Source organism: Lutzomyia longipalpis, chromosome 1, assembly GCF_024334085.1.
Source record: "Lutzomyia longipalpis isolate SR_M1_2022 chromosome 1, ASM2433408v1".
Lineage (NCBI taxonomy): Eukaryota > Metazoa > Arthropoda > Insecta > Diptera > Psychodidae > Lutzomyia > Lutzomyia longipalpis.
The window spans coordinates 19,282,905-19,300,328 of record NC_074707.1 but is presented as its reverse complement, the minus strand read 5'-3'; the positions used below and the strand labels follow the sequence as shown (position 1 = coordinate 19,300,328).

Genomic DNA, 17,424 nt, shown 5'->3' with positions numbered 1-17,424 from the left:
TTTATAAAATCATTGCCGCATGTTTATTTACAATCAACTGCGAGTCATCACGCGTGGAGGCGAGAGAGTGTGACTTAATTGGGTCTCACAGAGCCCATTAAGACTCTACGAGGGGGAGGGAAGAGGAGACAAACCCAATTATATTGTTTCATCTCCTCATCCACCCTTGGGTGGGCGATAGAGTCTTACAATGTAAACTGCCAAAGGAGATTCTCCATATGAGTTCTCTTCTGCCCCAAAACAAGGGAATGGGGTACAGATAATTAACTAAAAACATCTTAAAAGGTTTTTAAGTGAAGATTTTTCGATTTTTCTTTAATTCCAAAGCCTTGATTAATGAAAATGAGATTTAAAAAATATATTTAATATTCTTTGAATTTATTTGAAAACATTTTAGGTATAAAATTGCATTCTGACTTACTTGAAAAATTAATTATTATTTTAAATTATTAATTAAATTATTAAATTATTACTTCTTTTTAAACCTCTGACTTGCTTTTTGTCATTGAAGTTCTTTAATAAAAAATTAACTTCTTGAATAAAGAAGAATTCGAGCATTAAACAAAGCCCTATGCTTCTCTAGGCTCTAAACATTCACTTCTCAATTCTACACCTCTATTTTGAAAACTGATACTCAAAACATTCCTCAGAAAAAGATTATAAAATCCCTCAGACACTAAAAAAGATTTTTTTTTGTAAAAAAAAAAAAGTGAAACTCTTCTGACTTGGAAGATGGGTCGATTAATTCCACAAAATTGAGCAAAACATCGCACGAAGAGTTGGTGGCAAAAAAAGCAACGAAAGAGCAACCTCCTGGTGAGGGAGATTCAAAAGGAAGACTGGGTGTGTGTGATTTTTTTTTGCCTTGGTGCTTCCTCGCACTTCCGGTCGTCTTGTGTTCACTCCATGTCACATCGTTTGTCGTTTGGGCCCCGATGTGCATCGTTGCGTTGTGATTCCTTCCACCACCGCCGCACCAAAAGATGCTTCCCCATATATCAAATGTTCGGGTATACCACCGACCGGAAGCGGTAAACAACTTGATTTTTTTTGCTGCTGCTGCTCGCCTTTCTTTACCGTCTTCCACCACTTGGCGAAGAGGTTTTTATTCAGTTGCTCCTTCCTCCCTGTGAGAGCGCACATGATCAAATGTCGATGTTGTCTCACTGACGTGTCTGATGAGATTTCTCTGCCTTTTTCTCATATTGTTTGTGGTTTTGTCGGTGGCATCTCTCTACCCTTCGCAATGCAAGACATCCTCTTTTCCTTCAACACCAAAATGTTTCAACGTTTCAAGGCAAATAAGTTGCTCTTTCTGTGAGATTTTGTCAATCAAAAGAGGAGAACTCTTCAAATCTTCAAATTTCAGATTTTTCAGAAGAAAATTGAGTTGAGCTTGTCAATTAAAATATACTGCATCAACTAAAAATCTCATCAAATGTCTTCTTTCTCAAATAATCTCCAACTGACCTGGAGGGAAGTCTATCAATTTAATTCACTTAAAGAAAATCTCAAATCTCGTTTGAGATTCTTCATAAAAAATATGCCCTAAATATACCAAAACCAGTTGAATTTAAACTTCATTGCCCTTCTAAAAGGGCCTAAGAAGTTAATAAAGAAAAAAAACTTTAAGATACTCCTATGAAGAAAGAAGCAAAAGGGATCTTTTTGAATCCAAAAAGCAACAATGGAAACCCTTGTCGTGGCCTTTAGAACCGGAAACAAGAGTGACAACCACGATTTTCCCCTTGTATCAAAGTTTAAACTTACAGATAGTGGAGATGTTTTACCTTCTCTCCATGTATCTATAGCAAAATTCCACGCGGTGTTTTATCTCTTTAAAGTGGATAAAGAAAAACCCGAAAAGCAGGAGAAAATGAGGGAAGAAATGCAGAGTCTTCAGCAGAGTACTCTAAGAGAGAGAAATGAAGGAGGAGAAAGAATGGAATTAATTCACTTACCAGGTGATCTTGTTATCGTCTCATTAGTGTCATGCCATGCTTCCACAATTAATGTGAATGTACCCTGGAACATAAGAGAGAGAGAAGATCTTTTTTTAGTAACATTGGATTGGCTTCTTATTTAATTTTTTTCGTGTATGGATATGAGATGTCGTTTGGGTGAGCTTTTTGATGGTGAGGAGAGTCAAAGAGTTTTTTTTTTCTTGGTGGAAAAAATGTTAACCGTAAATTGAATGTGGGCTTCAAAACTTTGTACTTGATGTCTTTTCTGGTCATGTTGGTCATGTGTCAATAGGAATTTCAAGCAACGTCAATACCGCGACCCATCAGGCGTGATGGACAAATCTCCATATATATACTGGAGTGCATTGTCTCACAAGAAATCCCACTTTTTTCTCTTTTTCTTCTGGCCCATACACAACATCTTCCTCACGCGCCCTGCCCGCCAAATATTTGTCAATCCAACCAGGGCTCTCTAAAAGTGTGGGTGACATAAAATTATATTCTCATCGTTTTTTCTCTTCACCTTTTCACGCTCTTTGTACATCAACTCTTTTTGGTTTAATTACGCCAACAAGAGAGGGCTTTTCTTTTCACATCGCCAAAAAGATATTTGCTCTTGGGGGGAAAATATGTTGTGTGTGGAGCTTCTTTTGAAATTTTTATATGCTTTATGTCTTTTTTTTTCTCTAAAGCTGCGAAAGAAAACCAATTAAGGAGTTGTCGTATACGATAAAGTGGGACAGATAAAAATTCTGCACGCACTTTGTGTCCAACATCTTCTTGGAATTTTAAAACTCATTCCTCTTGGATTTGTCTCCCCTGTGTGTGTAAGATCCCTTCGAATTGATAGCAATGCTATATGCATTTCAAACTGGCAATTAGCTAATGAGGAGAGACCAAAGTACCCCACACTCATGGTGTTAGGGAGCATAATCTTTTAAGAAGAAGAATTAAGTTCTTTTTTTTGAGGAATTAGTTAAATGTTTCTTAAGCAAAAATTAAAATTTTCTTCAAGGTGAAAGCTTTGAAGTAAATATTCGTTAAATCCTTAAAAAGCTTCTTTGAGCTTTTTCTTGAATTATTTTGCAATGTTAGCTCCTAAACTGGGTACTTCACTTAAGATCTCACCTCTTCCGTATCCGTTTTTGCACCGGCAGCAATTTTGGCACGGAAATTGCCTCCCGAATTTTTTTCTTCTTAACTCCTCGCACTTCCCGTGGTTTACACGAAAACCAATTCCGAAGAAATCCCTCATTGTCCGTACAGCAGACAATGTTCCAATTGATTTCGATTTCATTCAACTTTTTTTTTTGACGAACAAAGCCCCCAACACATTGGGTTTCTTTCTTTCCAGCAACCACAATCTTTCGTACCACCGCAGTTATATTCTCTCCTCAGATGGAACATCTCCCACTCGCCATTTGTCTGACTAATATTGGAGCATCTCTTGTGGGGTTTTCTTCTTTCAATTCTTTTTTTTTTTTTGAGATGTCTTGAACGAAAAAAGAACCGAAGAAAGAGAGAGAAGAAGGCAAAAGAGTTTTATGTGTGTATATATGGTTTTGAATCCACAGAGGCATCTTCTTATGGTTCACCCAGGGAGGATTCAATTGCACGGCAAATTCTCACCAAAGCGTTAAAGAAGAACACAATGTCTGGCTTTTTTGTCACGCATCGTTTCAATATATAATGAATGGCAAAACCATCTCGCTCACACCACCACCTTCTCCCCAATGGTATGGAGCTCTCTGTAAGAGAGTGGAGCATCCCGTACTATGTACAATCTCGGGCACAAGTATGTAACAATATGCCTTCGTTGAAGCACCGCGCGCCGCAATTGTTGTGTTTCCTTTCGCGAATGCATTTGGTAGGTAATAATACATAGTAGGTCCCCCCCTATTGGAATGAGCGGGAGTTGGTTTGTTGCTGTGAGTGAGATGGCGCGACATGGCACAAGAATTCCCCCATAAGTACAAGAAAATACCTCGCGCACACAAGAGATGGTGTGTTTGAATATGGACAATTGGATGTAACAATATTATAACTGCAATCGTGACGGTGATTTATGAGCTTAATACGTGAATTATGTTCAATGGCTAGGTTAAATAGTTTAGCAATTGTTGCCAATTTTTTTTCTTGTTCATTCTCCTCATCATCAATGTATGTGCCTCCAACTATTTTCACTCTTTATTCATTTTTTTCTTATTTAAATTCTTTTCAAAATCAACGTCTTAAATCAGCTAAATCAGCCATGTAGGAGCCACAATGTTTTAAAAGGCATCACAAAAGTACAAAAAGTCTTAAATTGTGTCCTCAATGGCACCTCAATGGATATAGCTTTCATTGAGAGAATCTCTTGTGGCTATAAGCACACAAGTGAAAATATTCCACAAGGTGCATAAAGTCTCGTCGCGGGGCTAATATCGGTCCAAGATGATTTTCAAGACGAGACTGCCCCAACTGGTTTAGAGGCTAATAATACTACACACACAGACCATGTTTCGATAGAATGGGGCTTGCAAGATTAATGGCAATTTGTCATTTTCGTAAATGGAAAAGGAAAAACCGAAAACATGCTGCTTTACGGTGATGGATAAACCTGAGGCTCATGGGAGAAGAAAACTACATACTTTTTGCAGCTAGATTAATACTAAATTCTGCTGAATCAGAATTAAAATTATAGAATATGATTAGAAGAAGAATTAATTCAATCTTTTACTAATTATGCTTTATGTTGAAGAACAAAAAGTAACCCATCAATCGCTAAAATCCTTTCACCTGGAATTTTGGGGAGCACACCCAACCCAAAAGGTTTTTCTTTTGCATCTTTACTCCCCTTAAGGTGTGCATGTGACGTTGTTTTGCAAAAGTCAACATCATTAGCATGGCTGAACCTTGGTTGCCAATCCAAGTTCCTCCATCTTCACTCTCTTGCACTTCTGTGTGGTGCCAAAATGATGTCAAATATTGAAGCAGCAACAGTATATGTATTCTTTACAGCCACACCAAATATTTTTTCATCACTTGATGTGACCCCACGGTTTTATTTGCAATAGAGAGTAGAGAGCTACATACTTTAGTTGTATGACCCAAAAATAGCAAAAATACCTTTCAAAATCACTTGTATCGATGGGGGTTGATGAATGCGCCACCATTTGCTAACAATTTCTTTTATTTTTCAAAACGTCCGTTACGCACATTCAACCCTACGCTCTTTGTTACCTACATAGGCCAATTTTTTTTTGTTGATATTGTTGTCATGCTATATGCAATAGAAATCCCTCTGCGCGACCCTCTTGTGAAAACACGCGCGCGCAACTCATGTGAGACCCCCTCGATACAACCCTGCCCTAAAGTAACACGGTGCACAACCTGAACGGCAGATGTTTCTTGTCGTTTTTCACCCAACCACATATTCAGCAACATTGCATTTGCGCTCTCTCTGTGAATTTCAGTTTCATTTTGGCTTTTTAAAAGGTGCTCAAAGAATTCTTCTTCCATGGAACTAAATATGTTGAGTTTTTATGGGGAAGTCTGGGGGGAGGTATGGGGGGAGTGTACGTCAGGGTTGGATTGGGGAATTTAATAAAAATTGAATTTAATTAGGAACGTTTATGGATTTATGTTTATGCTGAATTTAGAATAATAAAAAAAAGAACAATTAATTAAATAAACTTACCGGCCAGGCGAAATCAAAGGGAAACTGAATGGGATTGACGAAGCCGATTTGCTGGCTCTGTGACGTCATGTTGATGGTATTCTCACCGAGAACGGGGGTCATGACATCACCGAAGGTGCATTGGGATGTTGTATCGATCTTAGCTTGGTAGTGCTTAAGACAAACGCGAAATCGTGTCTTGCACGTTCCAATGCACTTTCCGGTCACCGAATCCGATCGTCCACTGCAGCATACGCCAGTGTTGTCCCTTCCGTTGTCATTTTTAAAATACTTTAACCTAAGCTCAAACAGACCAGAACTTTCCACCTGCAAGAGAAGAAAAATTACAGAAATGCGTAAAAGAATTAAATAAAAAAGACCTTATATACATAGAGCTAATGGTAGGTACTCCTCGAATACCCAAAGAAAATATATATACAACATTGTTGTATAGATGGTCCGCATGATGGAAATTGTGTTAATAAGCACTGTTTGATTACAGAAAATTACGCACTCAATTGATTTTTCGGATGGGGGTTTAATTCTAATCCACCACTAATTCAATTAGGCACAGCACTGGTGTTGTGTGTGCCTCCATATCCGCTCCATGAATCTCGCAGGAGATTCTTTCCCAAAAATGACTTGACACAAAAATCCATTAAAATCTCATATTAGCCATCCACATTTCGACATGATTAATGCATAAATTTTCTAATATTCCTCTCACACACATACACACAGACACACACGTGTTCCTACAGAAGATTCTCAGAGAGTCTCACAGCATCATTCGCTTCGCATCTTCAAGATATACCCAAAACATGGGAGTATAGAAAAAAAAACGAACAAGCCTGACCATCGACAATCACGCGGGGAGCTTCCTCAAAAGAAATTTCTTCGTTGGATATATTATGTACAAAAATTTTTCCTCAACATGGTAATTGCTATAATTATAATTAATTGAATATGTAGATTCTCTATGGTCAAACAAAGTCTCTCTCGCGCGCTAATTCGCATAAAAAAGTGCCGCGCAGACAGAAGCGTGATTCAACATCAATTAATGTAATACCCCAGCCTATTCTGGCATGTAATTGATTTCTCGGGAAAAAAAGAGCATCATTGCGCGGACTCGGGAGGTTCTGTGTCCAGGGATTTATTTATTTTTATTTATTTATTTAAAAATATGCCCTGAGTATAAAGGTAATACATATAGCGGACTATACACTGATTTTTTTTTACAAAATTATAAGATTAAAACTAACATAGCACTGCGTAATTCCACCACCGGGGCAATTAACTACGATGTGACCATTTGGTCGCAAAATCTTGCTCTCGAATCGTGACAAAATGTCACACGTCACACATCCTTGTGTACAACCACGGATCTCCAGCAGGCACGTCCAACTACCGTTGATGTCTACTGATGTCCATTGAAAATCAAAAGTCACCAAGAAGGCATCTTTTCTTTCTCCTCCTTTCGGATTTCCTCTCAAAGCAAATGAGCTATACGGGCGCGCTCACAGCTGACATGCGAGGAATTCTTGCAAATCGCACACAATTGTATTTTGCTGATAACCCACTTTCCATTGCATTTGGACAGACGAGACATTTGTGCTTCCCATCACTTTGGCTGTTGTCCAATGTAAGCACAGAAATTCCAACTGGTATAATAAATACACTCTGATGAACAATTTGAAAACTTTTAAGGAAATATGGTCAGGAATTTCTGTTAGGAAATTTTCAAAATATAGAAATTCCTAGGCTGTGTTAACTAGAAAATGTTTCTGGGATTTCAGGAAACTAGAAGAACTGAGAACTAATAGAACTAGAGAACTATTTTCAGAATTTTTAATCTAAAACAGATTTCTGTCTGAAAAGCCTAGAATTTTGAGATTGTACTGCCTAGAAGATTTCTGGAAATTTTAGGTAGTTTTACCTAGAATAAATTCTTGAGCTATCAGAAAACTAGAAGAACTGACAACTAGTAGAACTAGAGAAATACGAGAAATGTACAAAAGAAGTATTCAGAATTTTCTCCTTACAGGAGATTTCTGTTTTTTACCGATTAGAAGAGCGGCCTAGGATTTCTAGGTTATTCGGTCTAGAAAAGATTTCTGGAATTACCAAGTAGAAGTTTAGACAAAATTCTTGAGAATATAGTCCGATATATGTATGTCTTGCTTATACTCAGGGCAAATTTTAATAAATAAATAAATAAATAAATAAATAAATAGGTAATAAAAAATAAAAAAAATATTTCAATAGCAACTAAACAAAAAAACTTCTTTGTCTTCTCCTCTAGATTTCAGTGCTCTATCCAGAAGAAATTCTAGATAACAGGATTGTTTCTGTCTAAGGAAAATTTCAGAGATTTCTTAACTATGTACGTACATACTTCTGAAATCAGAAATTCTTGATAATTTTTCAAGAATTTACTAAAATTCTGAAACATTCTTATTAGAAGAAGATACTCCTGACGAATTACCTGATCCGCGTTTCCTAAGAAATTTTCCCGCTTTCCTCTGAGTGTAATCACGAGTTTTTCCACACTAAGAATGAAACAGTAACATTGTGTGGAATTTGTGTGATTCTAAACCCATTGGGAATTTCTCTGAGTGTGCCAAAGGAGGTACTAAAAATAAGTATATAACATGCGCGATCTCCACAACAGCGTGCGCTTCTCAGCCCGAAAAACATCTATATGTATAGGCCAAGAGATGAGAGATGGAGTTAATTAGAAGAAATCCCTCAATAAGCACCCGAAGTATAAATCGACAAAAAGTGGCCACAGAGTAAGAGGTTGGTGGAATATAGCGGCGGCACGACAAAATGAAAGCCCAATGCGCGTTCTTCTGTGAAAATCCACATAAATACATTTCTTTTCTCGAAGATGATGCTTGTTTAAATATGTTTGTTTTTGTGGATCATCATTGTCTTCATCATCACGCTTGTTTTTCCTCTTTCTCCCAATATTAATGTGCCAAAATAAATATTTGAGCGTTTTTTTTTTCTTACAATAAAATTTCTTCATCTCACACCCCCCGGGCCACTTGGGTGTGATTCACGTGAGCGCGCGTGGATCTCGCACGGCGGCGTGAAAAGTGATCGTTTCATTCACAAAAATATCGCATTAAAAATCGTGGCTAAATCCCCGGCTTTGGTGATGATGCAAGGGGGCTACAGAGCAATCCTGTTTTGGGATAGCTGGAGTGCGTGTGAGATGGCACTTAATATGAAAATCATGTTGAGCAATTTTTTTTTCTTCCTTTACATCTTCTCGCTTCCTACCGACACTCTTCATATTTTTCTGGCAAGCAAGCCTTTTATCGCAAATTAACCTCGACTCTGCAATCGCGCAATCTTTTTGGATCTCCTTTAAAAACACCAAGCATTATACATACACAAAAAACATAAACCCATAGCACAGAGAGACTCGTCTTCAGCAGACAATCCAGAAGAGAAAGATTCGTGCAAATCTTCTGAGCGCTGCTTTTTTTGCACACTGTCTTTGGGGCTTATCTTGGGTAGGTATGTATAATGTGTGTGATCCCCCTTAGAGAGCCCCCCATGTGTTGGTTGTTCCCATGATCGTCCGAATATTTGAAGCACCTTCATCATCATCACACACGGAGTTCTCGTGAAGTAGCTGCGCGCGGTGAAAGAGGAGGCAGAAGAGAGATTGATGCACACACTCGGACGCTTTTTTCTTCTTTCATCCTCCTCGACCTCTTGGTGTGTCTTCCTTTTGGCTTTTTTTTTGCTGAGAAGTTTCATTGAGAAACAAAGTCAAATGGTTTCTCTCGCCAATCTCTCAAATTAATATAAAGTAGGTGCATCGGCGCAGATCATCATATTCCACCTCTTTGTGTATTCACGATATTCTTTGCTTTTACCTCTCCTACCATCCACACAGTGACGGCCGTGGAATGATTATTGCGAATTTTTATTTTGCATTATTTTGTGATTTAATTTGTTTTTCTACTTTCATCATTTATGTTTTTGTGTTAAAATATTGATTAAACAAATGTTTTGATTACTGACTGATTAAAAATTAATTGAACGAAAGAAAAGAAAAATCGGTTACAAATATTTAAATTTCTAAAAGTATTGAATGAAATCTAAAGAGAAAAGAAATAATAATTAAATGGTGCATTTTCAATGACCATCACTGTAGGGTAGTGAGTCCAATGTGGTATTCCATCTCTTATAAATAGGTTTAAAAAAAAGCAACACACACGCAATCCAGGCACAAGGAGGTGAAGGATAATGTGGAGGAAAATTGGCAAAAAGACCAGCATGTGGAGATCGATGGGCTCTCACAGGCTGGACTTCTTTTTTTTCCCTACCTCTTCTTACATATACTTCTTCTTGTGCCGTGCATCCGCGAAGAGTGGCAAAAAAGGTTGGTAAAGATTGAGGGAAGAGAAGAAAGGCGCATTACATGGCAATTGGTCCACGAGATTCTTCGCTGTGAGCCAGCGGATCACAGGAGGAAATAAAGCAGCGCACCAAGCACGCAAAAAAGGATGGTTAGAGTAAGATAAAATGATTGTGTATTTGAAGAGAATCCGCGAGAGCATGTTTATAGACTTTTGCAATTTATGCATTTTGATTTTGGTCTTATTTGCCATGTCTTTTTTTTATGCTGCCCCGACTTCTTGGGGCAAAGCAGCAACACACGAAACTTTCCCTTCCTAATGCTAAAAAGATTCCTCCATGTGCCATAATATATATGTAGTTTGCTGGTGGCTTCTTAAAGCGGCCCCAAGGGGGCAAACCCCCGTGCACCCGTGGCATGTGAGACAAGTTGAGCGATTAGAGCGTTGTTTATTGGCCTTCCCCGCGCACATATCTCCAACTCACATCGCGGGCAATTTATATTGATCAGTAAAACACCGATGATTATGAAAGTCCCAGGCTATTGCAGTGAACTATGCTGGGAATCTCATGTTACCGCGGGGCAGGAGGAAGAGAGAGGGAGAGAGAGAGATGAAAAAAAAGTGGTTATCATTTCCGATACATCATAGCTCCATGGATGTTTACACTGTGTTCTTATTTTTCCATCCACACTCCGCGCATGCAATTTCTGTCGTCAACTCTTCTCTTCGCCCTGACGCACACACGTCATCTTGACGAGGAAGATCAACAATATCGTATTCAAGAGGGGGAGGCCTCGCATATATCGCATAAGAGACCTAAAACTCGCCTTATGCTCTGGCAGACTTTTGTGACAATCTCCTTTTCTCTTACGGCTAAAATTAGATAAAATTTTTCCACAAATTCCCTAATCGCTTTCTTTTTTTAGAGCAAGATTTTCTCATTTGATTATTTTTGCAACAGCAGCATTTCCATAGAATTTATTCTGAATCATGTTCTTGGGGGCCTTGAAGCATAATTTTAATTTTCCGTTAAAAGGACTTTATGCATTTTGTATGGGAAAATTCTTCTAAAAGTGTTAAGTTAAATGGAAAAATATTGGAAAACTTTGCTTTTTTCGTGTTTTTTTTATCTTTGATTTTCTTTAATTTCTTATCTTATGAGCATTGGAAAAAATTGAAAAATGCTATTATTTGAAACTCTTTTAACCCTTTTCGGACTATCATGAAATGTAAGAACATTTAAACATTACAGCAAACGTGTTTAGATTAAATTCAAAATTAGATTAAATTTCACTTTATTAAATTTAAGAAAAATAACCGATAAAACGTACATTTCAAAGCATATCTTGCTACAGCTTATATAATTAAAATCAAATAATCTTCATGTTAATAACATTGAAAGAAAAAACATCCTGTTTTCATTTAAAAAGTTTCACTTAAACCACCACCAGTTTTATTGAGCATAAATAAAAATGCAAAAAGCTCATGTGAAAATTTGTCACTTGTCTTCAATCCTGTGAGGAATTAGGTTAAATTGACATATGTCACTCTGCATGATCGTATCGCGTATTACGCAAAAAAATTCGTTGAAGTTGAAAAATTTTGTCGGATTAGCAGCTGTTAGCAAACCTAATGGTGCATACCTTATGGAAGTAAATCGGCTTAGCACCTTGCAAACTGATTAATTTTCACAAAATGAATTTATTACATTTCTCCCGTGAGAGGCTTTCGCGCTACCAAAAAACTGCCACAGTTGAAGAAAAAATGGAGGAGCGTCGCGGTGCATTGCGGAGATGGAGAAGAAGAGGATAAAAAAGAAGGAGCGCCGATCTTGGGATTGTCGTGCGAGCGAGAGAAGTCTATAAATAGAGAAACTTCTTAAAGCAAATAGTAAGTTAGCACAAGATTTCGAGACTGTTGACTTATGCCATTGAAAATCTCACACTCTCGACAAATTCCGCGGCGCATACTTTTGGGGCGATCCTCGGGATTGGGGTTGTCATGCTGTAGCCAAGTAGGGTGGCGCGACGAAGGAGAGACCCGAGAGTTTAGAGGATTGTACATTTTCATTGTATTCCGCGTTCATTTTTCATGAGCGCCATTTTTTGCGCATGTTCTTGAAGAAAATGTATGGAGAGAGAAAAAAAGAGCCATAGCTGTGTGATTTATCGATGACACCCGTAATATTTATGGCTCCCGTGGATCACAATTGAGCAATAGAGAGGGAGATGGCGTGCGAGAGAGATAGATTGTGGTATAAGTGATAAAGTAGGTGGCATAAATTACTTTTTTTTGTCTCTCACGATCACAGAAAAGATCGCGAGAGGATTATTTGCCGAAAAGGACGCTAAACATCAATTGAAATCATATGATCCTAACCTCAATTTCTTAGTTTGATTAACCTCAATTCTTGTTCTTTCTAACCACAAATTGCCGCCATTGAAAATATTCTGGATTCTATGATCATTCAACGATCGTAGCATTCTATTCATTACAGAACGATCACAAACACTCTGTCCCTAATTAGCAATCCTCAAATTCTAACCTCAATCACCGATCCTCTAACCTCATTCGCCTATTGCAAATACACTTCAATAAAAAAGACCTTCCGCGATAGTGAGAGCGAAAGATCGCCTCTCTGCGATCTTAATTAGCTAAAATGAGGAAATATTGACACACAAATTGATGTGGCCGTTTTTGTGGTTCTCCATTCCATCTTGCCAATCTTCCGCACAGTTGTCTATTGAATAAAATTAATCGCTTGCAATTAATTATACTTTTAAAATCAATTTTTTATCAACGGGTCCACAGTTTTTTTTTTTCATCATCGTATTTATACAAATAAGACTTCTTTTCAAACTCCATCACGTTGTTTTTTTTTATTCATAGGAGCTATTTATATAGCACAATTTTTGTCTCCTTCATCATCTTGTGCACCGTGGTGTTCTTCTTCTCTCTCTTTCCGCCTCATCCGTTTCTGAACACACAATAAAATGGTAAAAGCATTCGATGAGCTGTGATTAGAGTCCATGCAGGGTTGGACAAAATCTACCTCGCCTTTGGGGGAAATTTTTGCAAGTTTGACGCAACAGGTGGGTGGGAAAATTGAACGGAAAAGTGGCACGTGATCATGTGACGACGTATGTTGCAATTAGGGGTGCATAATTCCACCCACATTGACCCAAAGTGGTAATTTCCGTATGCATTTAGCAGGGGTGTGTGTCAAACGTGCCAGGAAATTTGAATATTCAAACTTCCCGCTTTGAAAAAAAAAAAAAGAAAAGATTTTTTTTTTGAAAAATGCGACATTTTTGAAAAATAACCGAGGACAGCCCTGGCATGACCGGCGAATCGCATGCCGTGGGAAACAATTCCAATTCGTTCTTTTTAAAAGAAACTTCGATCACCGTTTGTGGTTCTTGCACACGTGTGTGTAGCCCCCAACACATCCACAACGACCACGACTGTATTGGATCGAGCACGGTTTGCCCCTTCTCCGGGATTCACATTGCACATCTCGGTCGCACCACTGGATGTGGCAGCTGGTGTGCAAAAGATGGAAACATCCCATCTTTAGCTATGTACAAGAAACATATACATTTGCTTTGGAAGGAAAAATTTTCTGGTTCCAACATTTTATTCACTTCTCCGGAGACGTCGGAGTGTGTGAGGAATTTTTTGTAGCCTCCATGAGGCATGTTTTATTCGCCGGGGATTGAAGACGCGCTGCTGTAGCATGATGTTGAGCATCGGCCAATATTCCCTGCACATAGCATTCAGTTGTGATTTAGAGTTGGTGCTGAGGTATTAAAATGAAAATAAGACAACATGGACAACATCCCGCGAATGAGGTGGGCTCTAATGATGAAAATTCAACAGAAAAAAAAGCACCGAGAGATTGTGGAGATTTTTCCAAATGAGAACTGATCATTAATTGCCATTGCAGACTTATTGCATTTCGTGTGTGCAAAATTCTCCTGCCCAAAAGGGCACCCTCACAACATCCAAAACATCTACATTCCCTACAACACTGCACCTCTCTTCATGCACATAAGTTCTTATGTTGCCCACAACTCATTAAAGTGTGAAGAATATGGTCCATTTGAGGAGAATACTGAAGATCACTACGAGATCACCATGAGATCACGTTTTTTCGCATGCTTAGCGAGCAGAGAATCTCAGCAAAACCCCTAGTCATTTGTCAACCAATTAATAATACATCTAACAAAGATCCACGATCATCATCCAATTGAGATTTTCTTCAAGAAAAATAATTTCCTTAACACGGTCATCACATTCAAAATTAATTTTAAGAAAAAAAAAGTTCAAAAAGCCCACATTCGATTTGAGATAATGCTAAAATAGCGGTTAAGCTCATTTCAATTTGTTCAAAATCATACGAGGAGACACATTGACATGCCAGGCGAGCACTTAATTGCATTTTAGTGGCAAATGACACATTATTAATCTTTCAACTTTGTATCGATCGATAAATGGTGGACATTTTCGCGTGAGATGACTTCTTTGACGTGTCCCCAAGATGATAAGCATAAATTTATAAAAGCCCATGTTGCGGATATTCTCAAATGGTGAGAAAATCCACCAAAATGAGATCGCACCGAGGATCACATGAGAAAGTGGTGGAAATGATCACCACAGCTGGGTTGGCGAGCATGGGTGATCGATTACTTCAAATGATCTCAATTTGAATTAAAAGCGAGTCACATATTAAGCATATAAATTTATGCAATTTCTCAAAAGATCGCTGAAGATCACGAAGGATTTTTTTTGACAAAGATCACACAAAATAATTTATTACAAAAGTGGGCAAATCTGGCCTTCGGAAAACTGATCGTAGGTTGAAGATTGTAAAATATAGATGAAATATTAGTTTTTGTTGCAGTGACGTCTTAACTTGCAATGTGAGCAATAATTTAGATTCCTAATTGAAATAACAAGTACATAAAGAAAATTACTTTAAAGTTTTTTTTATTTATTTTCTGATTTTGAAAAATGTAACAGATTCATAACGATCAGTTGAGATAAAGTTGCTCGAAATTCAGAATTTTTATAAATAAATTAGAAGTTTTATCGAGCAAGATTCCAGTTGAAATGTCTTGTAAGAAAATTCTGTTAATAAATTACATTGAAAAGTATTGAGGTTATCAGAAAAATCACAAAAATCACGTACCGCTTGTTTTTCCAAGAAAATATATTTAGAAAATAAAAGAAAACTCAAAAAGAAACCCTTTAAAATTTTTCTCGAAAAATTTTCTCATCGCTAAGACCACAAAAGTAAAGACATTGAAAGAATTCCTAATGAAAACGATCACACGAACAAGATCACAAAACTTCAAACCAATTAGCAGCAAAAAGAACGAAAATATCTCAGGCAAGTTAGCAAACATTAAGACACTTTTTTTTTCAAAGTATATAATTTAAACGATTGCAAATGATCATTCTTGACGATCGCAAGAAGCAAAACAAAACTTCCTCAGGCCCAGAGGCAATTTGTGGTTCTTCCATGGGATTCTTATTTCTTGTCGTAGTTCGCAGAGAGAAGATGGTAAATGATCATTCACAAACCACTGATCGTAAGAAAACGAAACGATCATAGGGAAAAGAAATGATCATAAAGAAAGAGGAATTTTTGTTGAGAAAAGGAAAAATTGAAGAGAAAAGAAAATAATTATGAAGAAAAGGAAAATGTCGCGGGAAAATAAATGATCATCACGAGGTAAAAATGGTTGAAAAACGATCATAAGAAAAAGAAAATTGATCACCTAAGATCATTAATAAAATTAAAAGAATAAAGTAAAATTAACAGAGGAAAGAAAAATTTTCACGTGAAGAACAAACTTAAGAGACAAGGATCACCAAAGACATGGAACGTTTGTAAGAAAAGACACGATCACGAATAAAATTGTCCCAAAAAAGTTCTTAAAAAAAACTTTAAAAAATATTATTTATTTTTTCTTTTACATAATTTTCCTTACAAAAGAACAAGAAATAATTCAAAACTTGAGAAAAATTAACCACTGTGGCCTAGAATGTTTCTCGTCCTCAATTTTCACTCAAAAATAACATGAGAGAAGATCATGAAAATTCGATGAAAATGATCCAAGAACGGATTGAGGGAGCAACAAAAAATATGCCAGACTCGGCAATGTCGTCTAGCCGAAAAGAAAAGTATTTTGTTGGTGGAATAAAAACTGCGGGAAATGCCTAAAAATAGCTACGAAAGTGCACAAGATCACTCGCGAAGATCGCACATAAAGTCGCGAGGATTGCTTATAAGGTTCTCACACAAAGGAATCACTCGCGGACCATCTTCTGGATTTTTTATGATGATTTTTAATTTCGTACCTGAATAACCAAAGATATGGTTAAGATCCACAGAGCTAGAGTGAAATTAATCCAATTCATAGTTGCAGATCGTTGTCGGGGGTTAATCCACAAAATGCTAGGAGTCTTGATAGGGGAAGGTTTTTTTTTCAAACTTTTTAAGCAAAAAGATTTTCTTTTTCTCAAGCACTTGGGGGAGGAGGCGGTTAAATGGTATATCCTCTTGCCACACAGAAAAAAAAGAACTTTGCTCTTCAGTGAGATAGATGCGTGGAATCACAGTGCTGAAACACGATGGTTAATCCATTTGGGGGATTAGGATGCATCTTCGCGATCCTTGAGATTTTTTTCTTTCTTGTTTAAGGATCTTTCTTATTTTTTTTTCTTCACTTAACACTCAACATTTCCGCGAGGATCACACTTCACGCGATTTTATTTCTGCAAATCCTTCGACACACGAGGTTTGTGCAGCACCACACCACTCTTTTTATCTCTTTTAGAGTATTATTAATCCAAATACTTTTTTTTTGGAGAGGGCACACACAATTGTTCGGACACTCAGCGTTCCATGAACCGGGATTCCTTTTATCCGGAATTGCAAACTCTCAACTTTTTTTTCGTTGTTATTCGATGTGGGCAGAAAACTTGCAATTTTTGCTCACAAAATTCTTGCCTTGTGTTCCACTAAATGTGAGGCAAAAGTACCGTGTCTCTGACATACAGTGTAGCGCACTCAACCGACATCAAGCAACTGACGAGTTGAAGGAGAAGGAGAAACCACGGCGGCTCGTCGAGAGCAGCTGCCCCCCACCCATTGTATTCATATGCGCACAACTGCTCATTCACGAGGGGAAATGAGATGTTCTATTGCTGGTATCCGCCACGTGCGGCGCTACTGAGTCGAAGGGGAAGTTTTCTTACACTGTTACCATCCGCAATTCTTCCCTCTAACATGTAGGGAAACGTGGCCCGATTTCGACCTCTTTCGACCTTTTTTCAATCCGCTATTACTTAAAACTGATAAAACTTTAAATGTAGAAAGTTATGGGAGTTAAAAGAGCATTAAATGGACTTTAAA

General features: G+C 37.6%; 1 protein-coding gene across 1 annotated transcript in view; it reads right to left on the bottom strand.

Annotated features, from left to right (window-relative positions):
- LOC129796121 (neurogenic locus protein delta) overlaps positions 1 to 17,111 on the bottom strand; it is a 40,256-nt gene extending 23,145 nt beyond the window's left edge. The window contains exons 1-3 of the mRNA XM_055837868.1: positions 16,368 to 17,111; positions 5,644 to 5,949; positions 1,962 to 2,025 (exon numbers count right to left, since the gene is read on the bottom strand). Coding sequence (XP_055693843.1) covers positions 1,962 to 2,025; positions 5,644 to 5,949; positions 16,368 to 16,427 — 430 coding nt within the window. The 5' untranslated portion in view covers positions 16,428 to 17,111. The remainder of the gene's footprint in view (positions 1 to 1,961; positions 2,026 to 5,643; positions 5,950 to 16,367) is intronic.
- Between the last annotated feature and the right edge of the window lie 313 nt (positions 17,112 to 17,424).